The sequence below is a fragment of the Lampris incognitus genome, chromosome 8, assembly GCF_029633865.1.
Source record: "Lampris incognitus isolate fLamInc1 chromosome 8, fLamInc1.hap2, whole genome shotgun sequence".
Taxonomy (NCBI): domain Eukaryota; kingdom Metazoa; phylum Chordata; class Actinopteri; order Lampriformes; family Lampridae; genus Lampris; species Lampris incognitus.
Window position 1 is genome coordinate 17321785 of NC_079218.1, and position 27647 is coordinate 17349431.

At 43.1% G+C, this 27647-nt stretch overlaps 1 protein-coding gene across 1 annotated transcript; it reads left to right on the forward strand.

Moving 5' to 3' along the window:
• On the forward strand, positions 1-27288 carry LOC130116528 (sodium/potassium/calcium exchanger 3). The gene is made up of 17 exons (XM_056284452.1): positions 1-465; positions 4783-4893; positions 13525-13601; positions 13735-13809; positions 13982-14066; positions 15876-15979; positions 16127-16201; positions 16318-16343; positions 20197-20250; positions 20374-20516; positions 20768-20928; positions 21072-21324; positions 22488-22654; positions 24280-24394; positions 24553-24665; positions 25256-25321; positions 27017-27288. Exons 1-17 carry the CDS (start codon positions 363-365, stop codon positions 27125-27127), a joined length of 1839 nt encoding a protein of 612 aa, XP_056140427.1. The 5' UTR covers positions 1-362; the 3' UTR covers positions 27128-27288.
• The last annotated feature ends 359 nt before the right edge of the window (positions 27289-27647 follow it).

Below are 27647 nucleotides of genomic sequence, written 5' to 3' on the forward strand. Positions count from 1 at the left end.
TCTGCCGTCGATCTGTCCATATTTAAAACAAAAAAAAAAGAAGAAGAAGTAGACAGACAGGCTTACTTAGCTCTTCCGCGTTACCGCAAGGTATGCCAGAGTAAGATAACGAGAGCGGATACGGAATTTTTATATATCCATGTATATCTATATATTTTTGTAGCAGCACTGTTGTTGAGTAACTTGGAAGTCCAGTCGCGAGGTTGAGGGGGCGGAGAGAGGGGTGTTGGAGACCGTCAGCGGGTGTTTTCAGACAAAGTCGTCAGGGGGGGAGAAAAAAAAAACAACAACAGCAACAACTGTCAGAGAGCAGACTGCAAATTGCAACAGATGTTTTTCTCGACCATGCAGCCGAGTTCGGAATGAAAGCACCGGCGAGGCGACGGCGGCCTTTCCTGCGGCTCTGCTGCTGCGGAGTCGGGCTGCTTGCGGTCATCTGGCTCGCCCAGGTCACCCGCGTACCAGGTGAGAGAGAGGGAGGGAGGGAGACCAAGACAGAGAAAGAGGGAGAGACAGGGGGGGGTGGGGGGCAGTTTGGAAATGAATAAGATTTTAAGGTTGATTGAGAAATTGTTGTGTGTGTGTGTGTGTGTGTGTGTGTGTGTGTGTGTGTGTGTGTGTTGCAACCAGCTCTGGAATTTTTCTAATCAGTTGTGGAAGCAGTACCCACACACAACATAAATCTTTTTTTCTTTCTTTCTTTTTCTTTTTTTTGTGGCCCTTAGCAACAGCAGCACCAACAGCAACCCAGCTAGACCAAATCTGTTTCCCCTCCATTTAAGATTTCGCTCAAAGTGTTACTGTAGATCAGTGGGTAAGACCTGTTGACACGTTGAGCTCCAGGCGTCACTTTAAAGTATGAAATATATCCCATGCCGTGACGGCGGTCGAACTCAGGTGCATCACTGGCTGTGAATTGGGTTTCAGTGGTTTTAATTAAAGTTGATTACTGTCGTGAACTGTTGTGTACCAAGAGGAGAAACGATTTTATTTTATTGCTTTGCTTCATATTAAGTGTCTTGTGTTTACCACAGCTGTTATTATTTGCTATCAAGAATTTTAAACCGTCTCCCTCCTTCGCACGGTGTCCCAGCTGAAAGTGTCATGCCACGATTTTGGCCATTGACAGACCTGACTGAAACACACACCGGTTTGCTTATCTGCTGTTGCATCATTGACCATTTGTGAGGCATCATGATAAGAGAAAGCTAGTTAGGGAAAATACACAGCCGGGCGTATCTATAGATCTGTATTTGTCAATGTATTCACTTCTCCAAATGCACTAATTCTGCATAAAAATGTACATATCCATTTCTTACTCCCTGCCCCATCCCATGTGGACTGTTGCAGTTCACTCGTCGTTTTAACCAAGAAATGTTTCTTCTTTATTTCATAATAGTTAACTGCGAGTTACAAGTTTTGTCATTTTGCAGTTTTCCCGCCTTAAGCATCATCTCTTCTATTCCGGCTCATTATGTCCTCTGGATCTTGGATGATCAGCCAATTCTTCAATTGTCAGCATCCGTCATGGGCAACTAGCTAGGAAATGAAAAAAATAGTATTTCATAGTATGTCATTCGAATGGAGGAATATGTGTAAGCTTTAACCGAATTTAAATTGTTGTTTCGTGAAGTGTTTGGTTCCCATTGTATTTCTCATCTCGTTGTCACATACAAGCCATTGTGCAGAGTGGTCTGGTATAGAGCCTACGCCATGAATATTTATAATACCCCTTTAAATTACCAGCGTTCCACATACCCCGGGGAGATATATTGCTGTTTTCAACAGAAATCAGAACATTAGATCTGCTGTGTGTAACGGTGACAGACATGTTATTCTCACATCAGCGGAAAAAATCTTACACGTTATAGTGTCTTGAATGGCCGTGCTTCTATAAGCCATTCCTAAAAAAGGCAAGTTGTCAAGGAGAGCCTCACAGATGAATAAAAGGCGCAGTTGAATGTTGTATTTACAGGTAACCAACAAGGCCTTGTGTAGAAATGGCAGCAGTGCATGAAAAAGGTTGTCCCCCCTTGATGAAGTGTATCTCGCTCCAGCTGAAACAATCCACCGAGCGGAGGGCTCTTCAGTGCAAAACCCACACGAGTATTCAGCAGACAAGTACTTGCACACCTTTACAAGCGAGATGTTAACTCTTTTTATTTTAATTTTCCATCTTACTAAGGCTAACTGTAATTTAAGCTTCAGCTGCTTTCTTTGCTGATTACCCAGTTACGATAAGGATTTCGCATCAGCCTCAGTGGTCATATGTTTACATGCAAGCAGCTCACCATGCCAGATAACATTTCCACTACCGGCTCACGTGAGCGGTCTTTAGCTCTTTATCTGTATTTAAAACTTAAATGGAAGTCACAGAAAGTTGGAGCAGTTCATCTGGACACGACGTTTATTGAGAGAAATGTTTCATGTGACCTCTTCAGTCTCAACTGACTGCGGGTATCCCCACCCTTATAAACAACACAGCGGCATAACGACCGAAACCAACGATCAGTTTCATATGGAAATTGTCATGACCATTAACTAGAGTTACAATGGCAATGTGTACTAATGTACTCTTAGCAGCCCCCCCCCCCGGTTCAGGGATGGTCATTCCCTCTTCAGTTCAAACCAGCGTTCCTCCCTATCAAGGACTAACTGAAAGGCACAGCTACTGACAGTAAGAGATGAACATCAGGGCCCATGGTGCAGGGAAACTGAATGCTGTGCCAAATTATAAATATTACACTGCCTGTACTTGAACAAAGTAACAAGAAGTACATCACAAGTGAGTCAAAACTGCATGCTTGCCACCGCTGGCAGTGGTAACCTGGTTAAAACCATCTACTGGGACATCACAAAACGTTATGACCCCCCCACCCCCACCCACACTCTTCAATATCAACTGGTATAGGGGTTGGAGCCTCATGCTAATCATAGCCCAAGTGGTAATTAAACATCTATAGTTGCATTTTTCTCCCCAATTGAACTTGGCCAATTACCTCACTCTTCTGAGCCGTCCCGGTCGCTGCTCCACCCGCTCTGCCGATCCAGGGAGGGCTGCAGACTACCACATGCTTCCTCCGATACCTGTGCAGTCGCCAGCCGCTTCTTTTCACCTGACAGTGAGGAGTTTCGCCAGGTGGGACGTAGCACATGGACGGATCACGCTATTTCCCCCACCCCTGAACAGGCGCCCGACTGACCAGAGGAGGCGCTAGTGCAGCGACCAGGACACATACCCGCATCCGGCTTCCCACCCGCAGACACGGCCGATTGTGTCTGTAGAGACGCCCGACCAAGCCGGAGGTAACATGGGGATTCGAACCGGAGATCCCCGTGTTGGTAGGCAACGGAATAGACCGCTACGCTACCTAGACGCCCCCTATAGTTTAATTTTTTGAAGTTACAATAATACAATTTTGGTTATTTGCAACAGTTAACACCATTTGGTCTTTGTTGGGTGTGAGGAGGACAAATTGTGTGACGAGATAGGTTCGTGTGAGTTGGGCTATTCCACAATCTAAATTTCTTGTGGCCTCGACTTGCTGCTAACTTGAAGCTCTTGTTAGGACCCATTCTTCAGTCAGTCAAGAACAGACCGTAAGCATCAATGTGTTGGCAAGAGGTGATACGGGGCTTCAGTTTAGATATTCCCAAAAACAAATTGTTGATGTTGAGAGAAAAGACTTTTATATTGTTTACACTTCTGCATCACACCAGAGAGTTTATGCTGAGGAGTGGAGCTGGAGATTAGAATCCTCCCATAAAAAAACAAAGAAGCAGACTTGATCTTGTTCTGCCGCTCCTCCTCGTCCTCCGCCCTTCTCAGCTCTTTATCCTCACATTCCACCTTCCCCGCTGGCTCTTCTTCCTCCTCTCCCATCTTCTTCCCTCTCAGTATACCAGTGTATATGCGGTGTAAGTTTTGGAGCCTGCGCCCGGTTTTTAATGGGATAATGGTGACAGAGCCATCTGGGGCGCAGTACCATTTGAATTTCATACGACTTGAGCTCCTCTTGATGGTTCGACATGAAAGCCCCAGTGTCGATCCGCTCCGGCCTAGACCGCCGCTGTTTCAATTGAACTGTGTGCCACAAAGAGACACTGGCGATCATGAAACACACCAGACGCTGAATCCAAGCCGTCTCTGAAATAACAGGATTGTGTTTGATGCAGACTACAATAGCCACAGTCTTCCTTGTCACGGCTGGATAGAGCTCTCTGGGTGCCATTGAGGGATATATATATATATATTTATTTTTTTTTGAGTGGGAGAGGCTTAGACAGCCGAATGTGAGACTATCCCCTGTTATAGCTCTTATAAAGCAATAAAATGCTGAACGCCTTATAGCGATAAGCCACCAAGGAAAGCGATAAACAGACAGATTTGCACTATAAAGTTTTCTGCACCGATGGCCCAAGATGGCTCAGGAGGGTAACTTAGGCGGGAGCTCTTTTGAGGGTTCATAAAGGAAAAAGATAGAAAATTTGATGATATCAGTTTGCTGGTGACTAGGGTTTATTTTCTGGTTTAAAACATACAGTCCTCATGGGATAAACATTTAATTTTTTTTAATTTTTATGTTCAGCCAAAGGCTCTATGAATTCCCACAGGGAGTCCTCGTATTTTTTATTAGATGATTGATTTTGGGGAGAGCCGGACTGTTGTAAATGAGGGCATATGAGTAGCATTTCTATTTGTAAACCGACTGGCAGTGCCTTTTAGGTGTAATAGCTAGATGAGAGCACTAAACGTTAACAACGGTGTTGTTTTTGTATCAGAGACAGAGTCCTCGGGGCTTAGGCTGGACGCCGATGGCGGGCAGCTGGCTTCCGTGCGGAGGCTGATGCAGGAGAATACAGAAAACCAGACACTGGATCACCCCAGAGCAGGTGAGTCAGCGTCACACACCCAGACTCCTCTCATCACCCCACCTTTCAGGGATGTCCTCTGTGACACACTGACAGACCAACACACAGGGTGGACCCCCCACACCCAGATTCACCGTTTAGTGTGCAATGGTTTGAATGAAGCACTAAACGGCATTCCCACGCATCCTGGAAAACCTGGAAATTTACAGACACACATGGAAAATAACAAGGTTGTCCAAATGTCCAAGAAGTGTTATTTTAGTTCATGGAAAATTGTAGTTTGGTTATAAAATGGACATTTTACCCACTGAGATTGTGTATTTTTAGCATGATTTTTAGCTGAGATCGCATCTTTTTTAGCCATATTTTTAACCACCAAGATTGCACATCAGTGCTTGAAAGTTGGACCATCCATTCAGAGACTGTTTGTGTTTCGGTACGCTGTGGTGTCAAATATCACAGCGTTACACCCACATGAACGTATCCCACGGTCAGCGTCTTCTGTCCTGACTCGGTGAGAAATATGAAGTTAGAAATGAAAATATTTCAGTGAAACTCAGTGACCAAGTGATAATTGTTTGAGGAGTTGTGTGTGTGTGTGTGTGTGTGTGTGTGTGTGTGTGTGTGTGTGTGTGTGTGTGTGTGTGTGTGTGTGAGTCAGTCAGTCAGTCTGTCCATCTGTCTGTAGAGATTACAGTGAGGCTTCCACTGATAATTCATACAGAATAATATTACCTTCTGTGAGCAATGGTTGTTATGTATATCCAAGCAAAAGTCATAAAAATGTCCTTGAAACATCCTTGAAAATTATTTCTTAAGAAGAGTGGGAACCATTGAAGTTGCTGTGGTTTCCATTTGGGCATTTAGGATCTACGTATAAGACACAGGGGAGGATTCCCTTACAGTCTTTTGATTGCAGTTGTATCTATCAAAAATTCCCAACCATTTGGTTGTACACCCAGAGTGTTGTTTTTTTCTTTCTTCTTCTTATAAATGCTGTGTCTAATGTATGTTCACATGTTTGGTGTAGGCGGATAGTCGAGAAGGGCAGTGTGTACCAAGGGCTCAATCCTTCCCCTCAGGTGTATTCAAAGGTCATGTGGACTAAGCAGTGTTATTTGTCAGGAATCTGTACAGAAGTCTCAAGGAAACAGATGAATTGCGGAGTAAGTGCAGGTTCGATAGCATCGGTGGCACAAAATATAAATACAGTAGACATTTTCACAAGTTGCAGGACTTCTTCTCTGCCATGTGAAATAACGATCGGCATAGCTTGGTTGCACCATAATGTTCATTTTCTAAGCTGTAATGTCTCTTTCAAGTAGTGCACTCACAACCAGCCAGCTTGTTTGGGATGAGCTCCTGAATTTGGCTGCACCGTGAAGTCATCAGGGATCTTGCTAATCGTGGTAGTAGTTAGATCCTATCTAATGTGAATTTATTAATGAGCCATATTAAGCTTTTTTATTGCCACAAACCTCCTAAACAGGGTAACTGTGGCACTTCTGCAGATCTCCTTGGTTATGCTTTTCTATCACTTTTGATAGACAATATGAATGGGATTTGTGGACAATATGAATGGGATTTGTGCAATGTCACGCTGCATTTATTTGTCATGCCACCTGATAGGATTTACCCTCATTGGGTAAGTTCCTTCATTTAAAGGTTGTGAATAGATCCACCATGTTGTGTTCGACAAAGACCCTATCATACCGTAGGAAGATTCTCCACTGTGCTTATATACAATAGACATAAAAGGGAATAAGAGACTGGATTGTCTTTGGCCACGCATTATAACCTAAACCAGCTAGTCGGGCTGCACAGTTCATGTTACCTTCCTCATGGTCACCCTTTTCTCTACTCCACAATACGCCGACTGATAATAATTACACAATCTGTAGTGTGATTAAAAGTCTTGGACATCGAGGAATATCATCTTGGGGATTGCACAGTAACCTCCAGCCCCAGGCTCTCTCCATCTCTTTTCATCCCTCCACTGTTTAACAAGATGGGAGACAGCATGATCTGCCTCCAGTTGACAGGCCATTGAGACCATTGTTGCCTAGCAACTGAATGCTAAATTTTGATACCCAGACAATTCTGTCTTTCAAGCATCGAAAGTGCAAGAGAGGAAAGAGCTAAAAATAGACCATGGGTTAAAAAAGCAAGAAGTCTGTATATTTCCACAACTGGAAATTATGACAGCGGCTAAAGATGTATGTTAAGACATTTGTCTATTTTGGTACTTGGCTCAAGATATGGTATTTCCACAGATTTACAGATTCCTCCATATGTATAGGAAGGGAAGACTTTGAAAATGAAGCTGGCAGGTACAAAATTTCTTTGCAAAGACTTTTACTGGGGACAGGGGAGTAATCAATCAACGCTGTCAAATACTGAATGAATCCTCGGCTTCAATTCGCTCATTTTTGTCCCCCCTTTAAGACATGTTCCATCATGGTATGATGGTTATAAGGACGTTAAGATAGATGTTAAGGCTTTTTATGCAGAACTGACAGGGGCCTGTATAGGAGGATTATCATAAACACCCTCTCCACAGTCATTTAGAGGATGAGTAGTAGAGGATATCTGTTGTTGTCTCTCAGTTGCTTTATTTTGTTTTCACATTTTTATTTCGCCATGCACCAGACCCAAGCTGAAATGGTGATGGACGGTGCGATATGGTCAACCTGAGACATGAAACTATACCCCACCAGAGGTTTACATTTTCTCTCAGTACAGTTACAGTAGGGCCATGCCATGTGCAGTATTTTCCATTAGGAGCATTACGCTTTCCCAGGGTGATTGGTTTGGATTTAAGCCCAGCTGTTGTTTTCACGCCTTTGCTCGTGCCTGAATAAAACATTAAAAATGACCTCTAGTTCATCAGTGATGTATTGACACCGCCTCGCAGCAAAAGCATATCAAAGAACAAATGCATAATTGAATTTACATTTCACACCTGGTTTAAATATTTATTTATTTATTTTGATTCCACATGAAAAATGCAGGGTTCTTGCATTGGTTTGTGTGTGCCCGATGCTGTTGTTGTTAGTGCACGGTACTTCTTTACTCTGTGATCCAATCAATATGCTTAGCTTGACTCCGAGACAACCTGCAGGCTTTCTGATCAATAATATTACTCTTTGCTTCCCAGTGCTTGTCATTCGGTCTCATATAGAGATCTCAGCTCCTCACACCTTCAGCCGTTTCATTTAGTGGGGATTCTACTTATATTTCACGCAGCACTTCATACATCAATACATGGAGATGTACAGGGTGTTGATGACCTGGACATAGTCACAATGGGCATCTACACACCTGCATGTTATTCTAATGAGTATCTGACATTTATCATTTGTTTTAGAGACTAAAATAATTGTTTTATGAAATTCTGTTTCAAATGACTGTCTCAGACTGGTGTTTTGTGATTGCCAATAACAACAGAAATATCCTACATACAGCATACCACTCAGTATACCGGACGGACATATTGGACATATAATCCAGTGGTTCAAGTAAATTCTTTAAGACAGTACGTACAAGCCCATTTCATGCCCATAAGCAATCATCAGCTGTCAATAAGCAATCATCAGTTGTATATTGGACATATATATTTTTTGGATTCACTGTATAAATCCAAACATTGTAAGAGATAAAACGTCTTAGTGGTTTGTGTTTCTGGGTTAGAGGCATTTTGTGCCACAGTGAGAGTCTGCCCACTCAAACTGCATCTCTCCACAGAAAGCCTCTCCATGCTGTGCAGTTTTGGAAATCCCATTCATGCCATCACCTTATTAAAATGTTAAGAAAGTATGCATGGATGCCTGATTATATGTATTTAAGGAAAATAAGGCCATCAAATGTAACACATTAAAACTACAGCTAGAAAAAAGGTCAATTATTTATTCGCCTTGTTGGTAGATATACTTGCAATGTTATGAATAAACAGAACAGTCACAGCTGTTAATGACCAGCATCCATTGGGTACAAGGTACTGTGGTTAGCTAGCTAACTTGTCAGCCGATGCCAGCTAAACACGAAGCTGATCAGATATACCAGTACTGGCATGTCCAAATCCAAAAACTTGGCAGCCAAATCTGAACACAGTGCAACGTGGCCTCTAATATGGCAGACAGGGGGCATACTACTCTCCATGGAGCCTTCTAGTCACAATATCAACATGGATCAGATGTGGTCATTCGCCATCTTCTGGACATCACACAGTGTACATGCCAAACTCTGCCTTCCACATGGGCTGGAGTCGGATGCTGCAGATCACAGGAAACTAAAGACAGAAATAACCACTGTGAAGAGTGACAGGCAGCTGAGCCCGGCATGGAGATCCGAGATTACTGAAGTATGTCATAGGCCTGTAAAGGGAAGACCAGTAAAAAGAGAGCGAGAAGATGTAGATGTGAGAGCTGGGCATAGGGGAACTTGTTAAGACAGGAGGAGGAGGAGGAGGAGTCCCTCAGCAGCCAGGCTGACGAAAAGTGCTCGTTGGTGGAGTTCTGATACTGATTACAGAACTGTTGACTTTTTTAATCATTATTATTCAGAGCTGATGTCCATCTGGCACAAATACAAGTTTTGGGAATCCAGCGGGAGACGCGTGGGTCATCTAATTTGTGGCCTTGTGTTGCGAAACCGTGACATGAGCTCGATAGTTAAACAAAGAAAATCATGGACCAACACTCTCCAGTAAACTCTCTTTCTGTCTCTCTCTCTCTCTCTCTCTCTCTCTCTCTCTCTCTCTCTCTCTCTCTCTCTCTCTCTCTCTCTCTCTCTCTCTCTCTCTCTCTCTCTCTCTCTATATATATATAGCACTTTCTCCCTCCCCCTCTTTCTCTCTTCTCCCCTCCTCACTATCACTCTCTCAGACCTCTCCAGAGAGTTTGTAAGGAAAAATAAATATTTTTAGACATTGCAGTTCAGAGCTGCTGTCACTTCTCTCTCTTTTTTTTTTTTTCATTTTTCATGAACCAAAACCATGGGAAACACATATTCACCTCCCCCTTTCTCACTGTTCACGCGATTGCCTTTGGCTTCCAACTGCCACCCATCAAAAAAAAAAAAGAAGCAAGCTGCCCCCTGGGAGAGGGTCTCCATAGCAACTGCCTTCACCAGAGCCTCTCCTCCAAGCGTCGCCGTGGACTGCATGCTGCTGGATTTCCACAGACGGCTAAACCTGAGACGTCCACTTACAGGCGTCGGGACGTCCGCGGAGGCAGGATGCTCAGTGTGGGGAACCTGGAGCGGGAGTAGAAGCGAAGAGAGAGAGAGCACAGATGCCATTCAGGCTCGCGCTTCCTCGCGAAAAGATGTCGACATGCTCAGATGGGATGGTTTAGCACGCACGTACTGCCCGAGAGTAACAGCCGGCAAGAAAAGAAAATAAGCTCCTTCTCCTTTCTGTGTCCTGTTAGATACGGGGGGGAAAACCAAGCGACGTGGGCCAGTACTGATCCTGAGACACTCACTGGTATTCTTGGCCTCGATAATTGGAAAGGCATGAAAACACACACTTGATGCCATATTAAGACAGGCGAACGTACACTCCACGGCGCGCGCGCACACACAATTGTGTAAACATGAACTCACAAACATTTACATATTCCAGAGAAACGTGGCCAAGCAGACCCAGTTCGTGTCCCTTTCTTGGGACCATATGGCCCACTTCCCAACACTGCTGTGTCAAGGATCAAATTCTATTAAATCCGAACTCACAAGTGGAGTTCACTTAATCCACGCAGCGTGTTGTCCAGTTGCTGGGTCATCCCAGTGCTGTGCTCATTGGCTGTGGCGTGCCAATTGTGCGATTGTTTACCCAGTTGTTTCTCTCTCTCACAGCAGAGGAGCTATTAATAGCATCAGGTTCCCCCAGTAATTCATGCTGCCCTGCATGGAGTTGTAAATTGAAGCTGCATTCTGCTCTCCAGGCTTTCTTTCGCCATGCCAGGGGGGGACCGAGGGAATCCAGGCTTTTCATTAACACTTTTTTTTTTGACACCTGAGGAAGGAGAAGGAAGCAGCTGCCATGTCTGATTTTAGCTCACTTCCTGCCCTGCTTCTTAGTGTATGGTCTGGATGTTGACCAGATGATTGCTTGCAAGGAGCCACTAGTCCATGTGTTTGTAGGTGGCTGTTGTTGGATCGCACCGTTCCTGTTAATATGGCATTAAAACCAAGTGCAAATTTCCCTTGGGCTCTCCACCTACAGTCCCCTCAGGAGGTTGTCTTATACTTGTTTTAATCCCTGCTCTGTATATCCCATACTCTATGTCATTGTAGTATTTCTGAAATAACTGGCTTCAGCATGGTGAGATGATGTAGTTTATATTCATGGTAATACTATGCATTGAAACACTGTGGTCATGCATAGTATTATAAGAATATGACAAAATATGGAACAATACTGTTTGAATTTTGTGTATCTGTGTTATAAAAGGTGACTTGCTGTGCTGGTATTGTAAGCCCTATGCTCTAAGCGGCATATAGGGCTGCACAGCCAAATACAGTACAGTGCCACCTTATCATGTAGTAGACCCTCAAGTCAGATTTATTTTATAATTCTACATCAAGAGCCTGTATTCTTATCCTGTAGCAAGACTTATGCAATATCTGACACAAAGGACTATAATAACAAAAACAGACAAAATTCTCTGTGCCTTTTATGCACTTTAATTATAATGACAAGCATGCAATGGTATTACAAGGGAAGTGTAGACTCACGTATTACCTTGAAGTTATCTCAGATTGTACTGAAGTACTTTGTATTCCTCCAGAAGAACTGGTATTATCCAAGGCGTCCAGCAGTAAACGGCGAAGTACAGAAAGAAATGCTAGTCTCAAAAATGGAAAAATGCACGAAAGTATTCACAGAATCACAGATGTGTTAAAAAAAATGCACGAATGCATAGGCTGCAATCAAACAAATACAATTTTAAGAATAAATCAAAAATGCTAATCGTTTTCAAGTTGTACGGCATAAAATACGTCAGTAGAAAATTAGAAATCAGTTCAAAAATCACTCAAGTATAGTTCAAAAGTAACTGCATGAAGCACAGAAAATGCGTCAATATAAAAAATGTAAAGCGTTCAAAAATTAATGCGTCATAAATTTTAAAATTAAGGCTCAACTTAGTGATGAAAAATAGAAAAGCAATGGTGCAATTAAAATATTTATTAAAGGAACATTTCAGTCAATAAAATGGTATGAAGTGAGAAACTGAAAAATATGAAAATTCCTATAGAAAATAAAACCAAGTAATATAGTCCTACAGCAGTGGAAATGTAAATGAAAAATGAAGATGATCATGCAAAAGGAACAAGCTAGAATTTATAAAAGACTTACATCAAGCTTCATAGCAATTAAAAAGAAACTTAGACATAGAGCCAATGTTCAGGGGGAAAATGAAATGGGGCTCTTGCAGCATTCAGAAGAGAAACCTTTCACTTGAGCTAATTCCAGAGTGTTTTACACCTTTATTCCTCATTCAGCTCTATGTGACAATTGTGGATGAGCTTTTTACACCTGTCTAACCGTTTCCATTATCAGCAAACTCTTTCTCACCTAAGGACCCAGACGTGGTTTTGCGGTTTCGTTTTAGTGACTCCTTTGTGTTGTATGGACATGCCGAAAACTTAATTTCATGGAAGAACAGAAAGGTCGGGATGGGGGTGGGTAGGGGGAGTCAGTAACCATGGCAACTGCATTGACGTCACTTTCCACAACACCTGTAGACTGCCAACTTCCTTAATTTTTTTTTGAATGGCTTCTGTTATGGCCTTAGGTTGGTGTTTTGGCAGAAGACTGTTTGCTTTGGGGGGGGGGGTTGTTTCACTTTGTCAACATTTGGTTTAAACCTTATTAGACAGGGGGGATGGATTTGGATTGCAGGAGGGGAGGAGGGAGGAGGCAAAGAGGCTGCAGAGTCGCTGGATGTGGGAGCTGTGGTGGATTCCACTACACAGGTGACATTTTCAGAGGGGCTGCAGGTAAATGGTTGAGGCTGAGCTCCCACTTTAAAACTATACTGTAAATGTAGGAGGGGCAAAGGAGTGTTTAACTGGAATGGCATGTACTCCTCTGATATTTCATTTTACCTTTTGTTTCCTTTAGATTAATTTAATTTCCGTATGCATTAAGGTGGGACTCTTGTCTGCAGTGTGTACATAATGCTTGTTTCGACATTAAAAGATGAATTAGAAAAGTGGCTTTAGGAAATAGAATTTGTATTTCAAGTGAGAAAATGTCCATTGGCTGTGCTTCAACAGAACTAAATACAAGTGTTTCGCATCAAGGGCTTACAGTTTCGTTTACTTACCTCTCACAATGTTGTTTTCATGATATTCCAGTTGCTTTTCGCTGCACATTGTAGTGGTCATCATATATGACCATGGACTGCTAAAGCATTAATACCACAAAAATGACCATAGACATTCATTGCAAAGTTACTAATTACTCAAGAAAAACACAGGACCCAGGGTGAATATGTGAATGATTTTATCTGTTGTTGTTTTGTTGTTAACTTTATCCATAACGCACACATCCTGACTACACACACACACACATACAAACATGTACACAGGTTTAATGGAGCTCCTATAAATACCTATAAATACCTTCTCGTCCTTCCCTTTTATAAGCCATCCATGAGTTTCCAGAGGACATCTTTACTAAGGAGCAGAGGAAAAACGGGGCTGTGTTGCTGCATGTGCTCTGTGTGAGTACGGTACACTCATCAGAGAAAGCCTGCTGTTTATTACCATATAATCAAACTCAGACCCACGTAGCAGATTTATTTCACAACAATCTGTTTCTCAAGTTTCTTATCTGTACATCACTGTGCTTCCCAGGCTATCTACATGTTCTACGCCCTGGCCATTGTCTGCGATGACTACTTCGTCCCTTCCCTTGAGAAAATATCCGAGGTGAGAAACAAAGCACCTGTAGTTTTCGAGTATTGCCATTTACCCTCAACTTCTCATCACTTGCCAGAGGCCGTGCAATCTTAGCTTCATCTGATTATATTGTACAAACGTGAGTTTTTGGTAAGATGTAACAATTCTTTATTTTCTTTATTTTAATTTGTCCGTCTCTCAGAACCTGCAGCTCAGCGAAGATGTGGCAGGGGCAACCTTTATGGCTGCCGGGAGCTCTGCTCCGGAGCTCTTCACCTCCCTCATTGGTCAGTATCTCAGCCTGTCTGCACCTCTAAAATGTCCCAGTTGTGGTTTTTCCAATCTAGGTATATCCACAATTTCATAGTTCTTACTTTTCTCAGTTAAAGTGGAAGTAGACAACTTTTAACCCCCCCCCCCCGTGTTTCCGAGTTGTATTATTGTTTGCGCCGCTGTCGCAAAGACAACCGTATCACTTTCCGTTTCATCAGCAGTCTGGCTAATGTCCAAAGCAAGAAACAACCGTGGAATCCCAATTTGAACTGGCAACCCCGATCGCAGTGCTATGATAAAGGCAGAATAAAACATTCGGTAGTATAAATACTATGTAGGTTGTGTTATTTATTGGTACAGTGGAAATAATGCCATCTGAAAGTCGGTTGGAACCCTCTCAAGTCCCGGAAGCTCTCTCCATCCCGTCCGAGGTTCACGCTTGTTTTATCGTTTTCTCTCCCTCTCCGCCTCCCCGGTCGACTCGATTCTTTTTCTGTTGCCGGGTAGTTTCCAGTTACGTCGTTACAGCCGCCATTTAAAAAAAAAAATGCCCCCCCTCCCCAATTGTACTTGGCCAATTACCCCCACGCTTCACATCCGGCCTCCCACCCACAGACAAAGCCATTGTGTCTGTAGAGGCGCCCGACCAAGCCGGAGGTAACCCTGGGATTCGAACCGCCGACCCACGTCTTGGTGGGCAACGGAATAGGCCGCTACGCTAACAACCGTCCGCTAGCCCCCCCCCCGGTTTTCTCCCGAGTTGTATCTGGCCAATTACCCCCAGCCGTCCTGGTCGCTGCTCCACCCCCTTTCTGCCGATCCGGGGAGCGACCCGACCGACCAGAGGAGGCGCTAGTGCAGCGACCAGGACAAATACCCACATCCGACTTCCCACCCGCAGACACGGCCAGTTGTGTTGGTAGGGACGCCCGACCAAGTCGGAGGTAACGCGGGGATTCGACCCGGAATCCCGACAACCGTCCGCCATTGCCTTCCCGCTACTGGATGGTTGACGCACCTCCTGTACCGTCAACCGATTTGCCGATCGATTTTCTTATGGAGAACCAATCTGAACACCGATGGTGTCATTATTCTATAGCCATTACACTGTGCTATCAGCATTTACTTCATAATGATCAGTTAAAGCAAAAAAAGTGTTTTACTTCCACTTTGAATGTTTGTTCCCTTTTCAGTCATGCAATACCAAAACTATCCATGAGATGTCAGCAGACTTTCAATTATGTCCACAATCCAGGATGAAATTATTCCCCCCCCCCTTTGGGTATTTATTGTTGTTATTTACTATATTTGGTATTACTTTTCTGTTTTTGTTTTGTAATTTTAAATTTGTTATGCAGTATCAGCTGCAGCGTGAAATATAGTACTTGATTTACATCACAAGTGTTTTACAAACGTGACCAGAGTCAACAAACTGTTTCAAGTGTGAAAAAAGTAAAATCTGCCCTGTACCTTCAAGTCAAATGAATTTAAAAAGAGACTTCAGCCTATTTTTTTTTAATGAAATATTAAGCGTTTTACAAAGACACATTTTTGTAATATGATTAAGAACATGCTCTTGTATATACTGTCTTTAGATGCTATTCCAGAACTAGATAGCATGTGTGTGTGCATGCGTGCGCGTGTTTGTGTAAAAGTTTACTCATTGACAGGCTGCAAGGATCTATCTAATGATCCTTTTATTCTTAAAATGTAACCAAAATCAAATACGGTTCTTAAAGGCCTACCAAACGATAAAAAAATGAACACATTTAATCACAATTTACATGTCCTTTTTCCCTGTGTGACACCCCCCCCCCCCCCAGGTGTTTTCATCACTAAAGGAGATGTCGGAGTCGGCACTATCGTGGGCTCGGCTGTCTTCAACATCCTGGTCATCATTGGTCTGAGTGGGATCTTTGCAGGCCAGGTACAAAATTCCCAAGACCTCCCATCTTAAATGCTCACTCACACTGTGCATACCCAAATTCAGCAAGATATTCAGACTTAGCAAGATATTCAAAGATCAAAACTAGAAAGCCTATAGCCACTGTGCCCATGCTTTTCTCTCTCACAGGTGATAGTACTGACATGGTGGTCCCTGTTTAGAGATTCCACCTACTACATTCTCGCTGTGCTGGCTCTCATACTGGTGAGAAATGCTCTGCCTCTATAATAAGAATATATAGATCTGTGTTGACACCGTTTGAATGGTTGTGCTTTGTTGTTCTAAGGAGGCTCTCTCTCTCTCTCGCTACCCCCCCCCAGGTTATCTACGATGCTAAGGTAGTTTGGTAAGTCTATTCACGGTGGATTGATTTACACTTATTTATGCCTCAAAGCATAAAATAGATATTGTCATTGGAATAGCACTCTGCCCTTGATATTATTGACACACAATGATAAAATATGCTTTACACTTATTATTTTAAAATTGATGAATCAGATTAAATTCTTAAAGGCTCACTGTGTATGAATGACTTTTGAATGACTCAAATATGCTGAAGGAGATTTGTGTATTCTTTGTGCAAAAGGTATTTTCTTGATTTCCTCTTATGTGATGAGCTCAGGTCTGTTATTCTAATCCTGACACTGAATGCATCGACAGCAAAACGGCTAACTCTGCTCTAAGAGCTGTCTAAAATGAGCGTAGTTGACTCCTTGAATTAACTGTTTACACACATTTAAAATAATCACATTGCAATCAAAATGGATGGATTCTGCCCTTTTTTTTCTCTCTGAATACCTGGTTTTGTGGAAACCAAGCTAAGGTCCAACAGCACTGAGTCATGCCAGGCGGGGAGAGTCGCAATCAGCAACAAAAAAAAAGAAAAGGAAAAAAAAAAGCCAAAAATCTGCTCAAAACAGTTCACTTGTTTGGTTACAGCTCTACAAATTGTGATAGTGGTGTAGTACCAACACATAGACAATGATTTAACCTTATGGAAAACTTTGATGTTGAGCTGTCATTGTTTTGTTATGGTGTGCCTTTATTTCCATTTGGTGTTCTTAACAGGTAGATTTTATGCAAGGAATAATGTACAGGAGTTTCATTACATTAATTTAGAACGGTGAGTAAACGTACGCTGAACTACGTATGCATTATACAGTTTTGGACCCCTTGAAAACAAGATGGTTCATCTCAAGGGGTTTATCCTTCTAATAAAGTGTTGTCAATAATGCACACCCTCCAGCCAATCAGAAACCAGTATTCTCCGTGACCATGGTATAAGTACTCTTAACGCTGCCGTACCGTTCTTTTTCTTCTCAGCATGCTTTCTATATTTGGGCCACCTCGTTTGTAAACTGTGCCTTCCATTATTTCATTTGTTAATGGTTTTAATCAGAATGTAGATTTATTCATGGAAGCTCACGTAAGATGTAGTAGGAGTCCATGCATTCATCAGTTTTGAGGCGAGCTCAGCTGATTTGATCCTAGCTGTTGAGCACAGGCACTTTGTAGGGTCTCATCTCCTAAGTGTTTTCCTCGCTACCTGGATACTGATTTCACGCTGAAATGGGTGCAGGGACAGCATAGTGCAATCACATAACGTCCTTGTCCTTCCGTCCTTGGTGTAATAATGACTGTTTGCACAGTAGTCCTGTAGTTCAGTTTGAACAGTTACAGGGCGGCAACTAATGATTATTTTCATCATACATTAATCTGTTGATTATTCTATTTTGATTTAATCAATCAATCATGTCGTCCATAAAATGCCAGAAATAATGACAAATGCCCATTACGAGCTCAAAGAGCCCAGAATGATCCCCTGAAATCTCATTTTCTAATGCGTGATCAGAATTGCAGAAAAGCCAGCACATGTTGGCATTTGCGAAGCTGTAAGCAGCATATGTTTAGCATTTTCACTTAATAAGTGAATAAAATGACTCATTGATTACCGAAATAATGATTGGGTTCTGTGGATTAACTAATCATTTCAGCGTTAAAGATGTAGTACCATGTGTTTCTCCTCTAGCTGTTACATTTGTTCTGCCAGTGCTGTATTTGCACTTAGTTTTAAAAAGTAGACACAATAACCAGAGAAAACTTTTAGAAAGAATCAAATGGCCACCTGTTCATAATCCATTATTTTGTTTTAGGCCATTTTGGATCTTAACATGCCAACAAATGTCATTTTTGATACTCTCTCTCTTGCTGGCTTGTAAAACGATAGCTAATCCACAAATATCCAAAATATAAACGCCTCTGTAGTTTTATATTTACTGGCTGGTCGGAAAAACGATTAGGCACATGGTTTTTTACATCTTCAGGATGGCGGGGAAAGTGTTGCGTTTCAAACTGATCTCCGGGATTCCCCAGTATCAAAATTGTTGCCAGTAAATTGAATAAAACAAGACACTCTTCAGGATATGTCTTTATGCATGCTCAATAATCCAGGTAAGGAAATCCCAGTACGTTGAGTCAGTTCATCTGGACACAACTTTTAATAAGAGAAATCTTTCATCACTCATCTAAGTGACCTCTTCAGTCTAAACTGACTGCAGGTATCCCCACCCTTATAAACAATACAGTGGCATAACAACTGAAACCAACCTGTTTATATGCAAGTTGCCACGACAATTAACTAGAGTTACAATGGCCATGTGTGCTACTATTCACAGAGGATTGGGGAATGGTTGCAATCACAGCATTGTAAGATGGTGACAGATGTACTCTTAGCCACCCCCCCCCCCCCCCGGTTCAGGGACGGTCATTCCCTCTTCACATAGATGATCTCTTTGACTCCCTGTTCAAACCAGCGTTCCTCCCTATCAAGGATGTGCACATCCTCATCCTTAAGAGAGTGGCCACTGACCTGTAGATGGGTGTAGACTGTGGAGTCTTGGTCTGACATGGTAGCTCTTCTGTGTTGTGCCATCCTCTTGGCCAGTGTGTATTTGGTTTCCCCAATGTACAAGTCACAGCAATCCACCTGGCACTTAACAGCTACACTATATTGCTCTGTTTATGCCAGGGGACCCAATCCTTGGGGTGGACCAACTTCTGGTGCAGCGTGTTTTGGGGTTTGAAAGCAGCTGAGACGCGATGTTAGGAAAAGAAGCGTCTCTACTGTTCCGCCACTCCCGCCACATACAGAATCACCACTGGTTTACGCTTAGGCAGCTGTTGCCCTTCTCCTCCTTTCGATCGGCTGGTGTACCGTTTGGGCATCTTGCTGGCTTTGACAAATGCCCAGTTAGGATAACCACGCTTAACCGGGGCCTGTTTAATGTGGGATTTCTCCCCTTCCCCGGCCGCTGTGTCAGTGGAGACGTTGTCAGCTCGGTGGTACAGTGTCCTGATGTCTCCTAGTTTGTGCTCCAGTGGATGATGAGAGTCAAACCTTAAATAATTATCAGTATGTCTTGGTTTATGATAAACATCAGCAATCAACTGTCCCCCATCACCAATTGCACTTTTACAGTCTAAGAAGGCTAACCGGTCATTTTCCACATCCTCCCTGGTGAACTTGATGTGGTTGTCCACAGAGTTAATGTGGTCGGTGAAATGTGGTACATCCTGAGATTTAATTTTAACCTAGGTGTCGTCCACAAATCTGAACCAATGGCTAGGTGGTCTGGATAGGACATCAGGGCCCTCTTTTCCACTTCCTCCACATACGAGTTGGCCACTACAGGTGAGACTGGGGAACCCATAGCACACCCATGCCTCTGCCTATAGGATAGTAACTTTGAATGATTGGTATTTTACATTAAATTACATTTTAGACATTCACAACAAGACATGATACATTTTTTTCAGAGCAACATAGAGTAGGCATGAGAGGAACTTCAGCCTCCTGCACTGAAAACTGCCGTCATCCAACAGTAAGGACAGTTAGCAATAGTCAGGGAGCAAGGCAACGAATATGAAACTACATTTTTTATTATTTATGGCAGAAGGAGTTCATTTATTTATTTACTTATTTGTTTATTCATTTGTTTTTCAAGAGCAGTCCGGCTGAGTTGAGGAAAAGGGGATTTGAGTCAAGGGCGAGACCGGCAACATCATACAGATATCAGTCAGTGAGCTGCGTCACTGTGGTCCATTTAGTTTTCCAGATCTCGTTTTCTCTAAGGCATCTTCAGCTGGAGCTGTGGATGTGTAAGACATGTCTTATCCAAATGTCCTCTTTGTGTTTGCAGGTGGGAGTCCCTGCTCCTCATGTCCATGTATGGATTATACATTATCATCATGAAGTGAGTATTCCCAAATATCAAATATAAAATTTCATTAGCTGTCATAACCCAAATATGTCCATACTAAAGGGTAAGTCCAGTCTATTGCATTCCCTCTAAACAGTGGTCGATATTTGGTTACAGGTTCAACTCCCCGATCCTTGGGTATGTGATGCGTCAGCTCAGGGGTCCTAGGCAGTGCTGCCTTGGCTCAGAGGTCCACCGAGATGAGAAGTTGGGAGATGAGGCAGCTGGTTGCAACACCTCCATGGTGCTGCTCAGTAAAGGTCTAGTCTGGCGTCCTTACTACGCCCAATGGTTCCAGTGTACCACGATACCCAGACCAACGAGGCTGTGGCTATCTGTAGTTTATTATTTCACATTCTTTACGAGATAAGACTTAACATATTAATCTCTCCTTTGATGTTGTGTGTCTATTCTGTAGTGCCAGTGATCTCCACAAGTTTGTCTTACTTGTGTTCATGCATACCCTGTCGCATTTTAAACTTACCAACGCATCTCCATTGCGCAGGTCAAGCCCATGTTCAGGAGCCTAACCCAGTCATGATGGTGGATGAGCTGCTCATTCTCAACCCCCATAAACTCTCCTTCTCTGAGGCCGGCTTGCGTGTTATGATCAGTCCACACTTCTCCCCTCGCACTAGGCTGTCCATGGCAGGACGCGTGCTCATCAGCGAGGTATTTGACACAGATATCAGGCACAAAGAACCCAATATGGCTGACAAAGTGAACCAGAGAGAAAGTAAAAAAAAATAATTCTAATTTGTCTTTCCATCATCTATCTATTCCCTTCCCACTGTTGCTCTCTTCCTCAACGATAGCGACAGAGGTTAATTAGGAATCCCAAGAACCAGTTGGATGTTGAGGCCAGTGCCAGGCCGAGGGAAGGATCAGTCAATAATAATATGAAGGACGGCTCTTGCAGCCTAGAGAATGGAGGTGGTGCAGAGAGGCAGATCCCTGATGGAGCTGGAATAGTGGATGGAGACTCTGGAGAGAAACCAGGAGTAGAGGATTCCCAGCCAGAAGAAGAGGAAGATGAAGATGGACCTTTTAGTCCTCTTCATATACCAGGTGGGGGATGTCTGTGCAGTTGTCTTTGCTTGTATTCGCTTAATTGTAGATTTTAATAGGAATATTTGACATTGACTTGTGCTGTTGTGCTATAGCCTAAGTGGTCAGCAGTGCAAATCATCTATACACTCTCTTTTGAAATAAAATCATCAACAGGAAACCTTAGTTTAGAATGGACAACTGATTTTAAGATTACACAGAGTATTAAAGTCTGAAAGTGTGTGAATATTTTCATCAATTCCCTTTTTGCCTTCCATTGCCACACCTGTATACTGTAGCTGCCTTAAAGGTAGCTGATTCAGGTATCCGGGTGGCGTAGCGGTCTATTCCGTTGCCTACCAACACGAGGATCGCCGGTTTGAATCCCCATGTTACCTCCGGCTTGATTGGGCGTCCCTACAGACACAATTTACCATGTCTGCAGGTGGGAAGCCAGTTGTGGGTATGTGTCCTGGTTGCTGCACTAGCGCCTCCTCTGGTCAGTTGGGGCGCCTGTTCAGGGGGGAGGGGGAACTTGGGGGGAATAGTGTGATCCTCCCACACGCTACATCCCCCCTGGCGAAACCCCTCACTGTCAGGTGAAAAGAAGTGGCTGGCGACACCACATGTATCGGAGGAAATATGTGGTAGTCTGCAGCCCTCCCTGGCTCGGCAGAGGGGGTGGAGCAGCGACCAGGACGACTCGGAAGAGTGGAGTAATTGACCAAGTACAATTGGGGAGGAAAAAGGGGGAAAAATCCCTCCCCTCAAAAAAAAAAGGTAGCTGGTCCACAGCTAAACTACACATCCATACTAAAACTGGCTGCTCCTTTGACATATTTTGTATTTTGCACAATCCAGCCATCCTTTTGGGATGAATGGGTGAGCCTGGACGTTTACAAGGGGTGGGATAGGTTTGATGCATAGGGGAAGAGCTATTTTGCAAACCAGAAAAAAAATCCCTGAGCAAAATGCAAGGAATAGCAGCAAACAAAATGAGAGAGGAATAAATCAAATCAGAACTAAAATCTTATATAGTCTATCTTTAAAGGTCTCACTGAGATTTAGTTCATATATTTCTATAGAAACAGGCTGTAATTAAATCTTCTCCCAAAGACAAATTGAATAGCTCTATGTGTCTGTTGTGGAGCTGGACTGATATTATGTTCTCATGTATATCTAAGGTGGTTGGTGTGCGCGGCTGAAATGGGTGATCTCTTGGCCACTGGGCTCCCTGCTCTATTGCACTGTGCCTAACTGTGTGCGCCCATGCTGGCACCGCTGGTTTATGGTCACTTTTGTGGTTTCCACCCTGTGGATCGCCATTTTCTCCTACCTCATGGTGTGGATGGTAAGAATGAAGCACCCACTGCAGCTTGAAATGCTTTATGCTTGATCAGCGGGGTAAAAGCCGGCCAAGCTGTTTCACATTAAAGGGAAAATTCACCGATTTTCAACCTTATCTCTGTCCATCTGCAACAGGGATAGCACATGAAAAACACCTGCAGTTGTTCCTGATCGTTTCTGCATCTCCGGAGTGGCAGTGAGTCTTTTTCCGTCCGCCAAGTGACGTATCGTGACGTCAGTTGGTAGCCGGATTAACAGCCTAGCAGACTTTGTAATACTCTAATCTACTCTAATCTACTTTAAGCGTGCTGTTCAAAAAACACATGCTCATTATCTTGACCAAGCTACGGTTCAGATAGTGGAAATGACATCCCACAACACTAGCGCAGAAGATTGTATGGATGACGATACACGCAATGCATGCTGGTACATGTAGGCACTGTGGGAAAGACTGAGCAGGATAACACTGATTTCTCAGTCAATATGTCACACAGTGAGGACACTGTTGCTTCAATCAGACTACATTACTCATCAGTACCGACTGCACGTACACAAAACCAATCGGTGAAAATTCCCTTTAATGGAATCTGCTAGTAGAAATTTAGAGACTGTTAAACATGGAAAGATCTTTGCAAATGCTCCCTTCAGATGGCTCACCGTTTAGGAGTTGCATTACAAAAGCTTTGACCACTTCAAATCTATATCTGTCTCTTTAGTAATTCAAAATTGCATTTACCGTCATTTCACAATAAAAACAGTCTCAAAGAACCCAATCCATCTTTGTAGAGTTGGTGCTGGTGAAAAGTCCGTATTATCCAATGCTGTTGATTTACTAGCTTTTTGATTAGGATATCTTGATGACAAAATCAATCTTTTCTGTTTGTCTCTCAAAACAGTGAACCAAGCCAGACAAGAGGGCTTTATAGTTCCTGAGACACAACCTGTTTTCACATCATATTTATTGATCTCTATCGATGTGTGGGTCCTTCATAGAGTTTAATCCAATTTAAACACAATACAAATCTATATTTTTATCTTTTATGTAATCTAAAGATTGTCTGGGCTTTGCCATCAGGCACACCAGCGAAGGGAAAAAAAATAACAGTTTCTAGGATAGAGTTACATATTTTAGCTTACGTTTAAGCTTGTTTGTAAAATATGCAAAATATGTACTCCAAAAAGAAGCCAGTAACCACTGGGTTAGCACTGTTGCCTCAGAGCAAGAAGGTCCTGGGTTTGAAGCCCAGGCCGTCCCAGGTCCTTTCTGTGTGGAGTTTGCATGTTCTCCCCATGTCTGCGTGGGTTTCCTCCGGGTGCTCCGGTTTCCTCCCACCATCAAAAAGACATGTATGTTAGGGTTAATACTCCTGTCTGTGCCCCTGAGCAAGGCAGTGGAAAGAAGAACTGGAGTTGGTCCCCGGATGCTGCAGCAGCCCACTGCTCCTATACGATAGGATGGTTTAAATGCAGAGAACACATAATTTCATTGTAACCTGTACAATGACAAAATAAAGTGGCTTTCAATTTTCAGTCATTGTTATGTTCTTGGTTATGATTCGCGTTCTGCTTGTTTGGAAGTCTGCAAAGCACATGGACTTCATTCTGCTTTGTTTTCTTCATGTCCATCAGGTCACCATCATTAGCCACACATTAGACATCCCAGACTACATCATGGGCATAACGTTCCTGGCAGCAGGTACCAGCGTGCCGGACTGCATGGCCAGCCTTATTGTAGCTCGACAAGGTAACTCTCTTTTTCCTTTGTTTCTCTCTTCACCCAGACTTTTTCATTGCTCTCTTTTGAAACACGAGTGGGTTGTTTTTGTTTGTTTCATTTGTTTATATACCATAGATGGTTTTGTGGTGAGCATCTCTCCAGCTTGTCTCCCCATCTCGTTTCAGGCATGGGGGACATGGCGGTGTCTAACTCTATAGGCAGTAATATCTTTGACATCCTGCTGGGTCTGGGTTTTCCCTGGGCTCTGCGCACTCTCGTGGTGGACCACGGATCAACAGTAGGCACACACTGTGACACCTTAGGTTGTATTTAGATCAGATGAAATTTTAATGACCCCCACAGCGAAACAGGCACATCACCGCAGCAAATAATAGCATGTAGTAAGTATGTATAGAGCAAAGAGAGTACTTAGGGTAAAATATGTATATATAAATATAGTAAAAGGGCAAAAACTAATAAATAGATTAAGATACTGTGTGTTTGTTAACAGATTCACAGGTAGGCAGATGTCAAGTTTACAAATCTACAATTTACAGTTCATGTGTTGAAATGCATATTGTGAGTTGTTCATGACTCTTGACAAGTTTAGGACACGAATGTGTCCAGATGTTCAAAAGTTCATCATCAGTAAATCTCATCCGATCACATTTAAATAAATGCATTTAATGGATATTAAATACAGTTAATTACTGTAGTGTACATGTCAGCAGTGCTCTCCCTGGATCCTTTTGGTTTACGTGTCCGTGTTCGTAGGAGAGAGATGAGGAGAGAAGACGAAGCCTAGCAGTAGGGTTCTGATGACATACTGGATGGTTCTGGGACATATGAGATGGCTGAATAGGTCTGACACCTGCTCTTTTTCAACAGATTTCCATTAATAACAAAGGACTGGTGTACTCCGTCATCTTGCTGCTGGCTTCTGTCTTCTTGACGGTGAGAGAGATAGACAGACTGAGAGCTTGTGTTGTGTGTGTGTGTGTGTGTGTGTGTGTGTGTGTGTGTGTGTGTGTGTGTGTGTGTGTGTGTGTGTTCCGCTGGTTTCACCAACAACAGCGGTAGGAGTTTTGATCTGATAATCATTTTGGGGCAAAAAAAAACAACCTCAAAATGGCTCCTAACTTGTCAGTTGTGTAGCCTTCTTAAAGGCAGACGGCACATGCTAGTGTAATTCTGTTTGAACACTGACCTCTGTTGTGTAGTGATGTGAACAAAACCAATTCAAAGCAAGCATGGCAAATTCAAAAGGTAATGTAGTGGATACAATGCACGTCTACTGATATCTGCCATTTTCAAATGCCGTCAGTTGCTGGACTTCCTGCATAAATGGCTTAGGACAGCAAATGTGAACGAGTCAGCGGGTCCGGCTTCTGTTTTTGATTGCAGAAGTGTGGGGGAGTTCGGAGGATGAGTCATTTATTCAGCAAACCTTGCTGATAGTTACTGGTTATATTATGTGCCGACGAAATAAACTTTTCTAACTTTACCAGCCTACCCTGGCACTATTGGTGCCATAGGTTGTCACTTGTGTGTGTAACACTCCATTAACAGACACCTTGGCTTTATCTGAACGGGCAAAGGTATCACTCACTATTCATAAACAGATGAACTGCTTTGTGTGTGGGCAGATTTATCTCATCTCGATCAGTTTTAGGTTGAACCATGACCGTAGTAGCTCTCCAGTGCAGCAGTATTTCCTTCCAGATTTTTTGTGTTTCTGACATAGTAATGCCACTGCTGAATAAAATGGGTTCTAAAGTGTATCAGACTGCAGTATAATGTCAAGCTGGGACTCTGAAAATGTCTTACTTTTCTATTGTTTGGACATCATTTTTGCCCGCTATTGGATTAGAAACCTGCCCTCTTTCCCTTAAATGGGATTTCATGAGCATCACTTCATATTAACCGGTTGTGCGATGAACGCACATCTCGATATGAGGGGTTGATATTTATCAACACACACTCGTGAGCGCTGGCAAGAACATTTTGTTTGATGGGCATCCAGGTAGCGTAGTGGTCTATTCCTTTGCCTACCAACACGGGGATCTCCGGTTCGTATCCCTGTGTTACCTCCGGCTTGGTCGGGTGTCCCTACAGACACAATTGGCCGTGTCTGCGGGTGGGAAGTCGGATGCGGGTATGTGTCCTGGTCGCTGCACTAGCGCCTCCTCTGGTCAGTCGGGGCACCAGTTCGGGGGGGGGGGGGGCTGGGGGGTAATAGCGTGATCCTCCCACGCACTACGTCCCCCTGGTGAAACTCCTCACTGTCAGGTGAAAAGAAGCAGCTGGTGACTCCACATGTATCGGAGGAGGCATGTGGTAGTCTGCAGTAATGGCCGGACACAATTGGGGAGAAAAAGGGGGAAATTCAAAAAAAAAAAGAAGAATGTTTGTTTTGTTTGGATACATGTACGGGAAAATATAAACACATTTTGACCAAGAGACGGAAAAATGGAGCCCCCTGTCAATCAATCAAAACACAAAAGTAGTAGATATCAAAAACCATTTGTCACTTTCTGGAATGCTTTACCAGTGATTTTGTTTTTGTAGAAGTATAAGCACATTATCATTAGGATGTCTTTAAAACCTGGCAACCTTTCACCTTCCTCTCCCTCCAACTGCCTCCTTCAGGTGGCGAGCGTACATCTGAACCACTGGAAGTTGGATCGCCGGCTGGGTCTGGGTCTGATGTTTCTCTATGCCATCTTCCTGGTCTGCGCCATCATCTTTGGGCAGATGTGAGGCCTTACAGTCCAAGGTCAACCCTGTTGGGTCTTCCTGTCAGATACCACGATGAGTACCTTTCCTCCCTCATAATCTCTCCTGAAGCCAAAAAAAGAGGGATACCTGCTTTGTGTATACTAGGTTAGAGGTTATGTGCTCCATTTTAGTATACACTAGGATGATATTCTTCAGAAGACATCACAAACACATACTGAAACCTTTTTGTTTTGTTTTGGTTTTTTTTTGTTCGTAGCACAAAGGGTTCTTATTTGTACAGTTCTGAGTCAGATTCATCCCTTACAGTGTTGGTTGATAGATTAATGAAACATGGCTAATAGATTAATGCAAAATGTAGTGATATGGCAGAAAGACTCACTAAAAAGTCAGCAGACCCCCCCCCCGCCCCCCCAAGAAAGCTCCATAAAGGCACACCAAAAAAGCCTGATACGGAAAGTAAAATGAGACAAATATTCTGTATGAAAAAAAAACTTTTAATACATAGCAGTACAAGCTTGTTTCATGCATCGCGCACTCATCA

Bases quoted from the DNA above. Each gene is read 5' to 3' on its own strand.
- LOC130116528 (XM_056284452.1), top strand. From the start codon at position 363: ATGAAAGCACCGGCGAGGCGACGGCGGCCTTTCCTGCGGCTCTGCTGC. The intron at 16,344-20,196 runs GTAAGTCTATTC...TTGTGTTTGCAG, and splicing joins TACGATGCTAAGGTAGTTTG to GTGGGAGTCCCTGCTCCTCA. The intron at 20,251-20,373 runs GTGAGTATTCCC...ATTTGGTTACAG, and splicing joins TTATACATTATCATCATGAA to GTTCAACTCCCCGATCCTTG.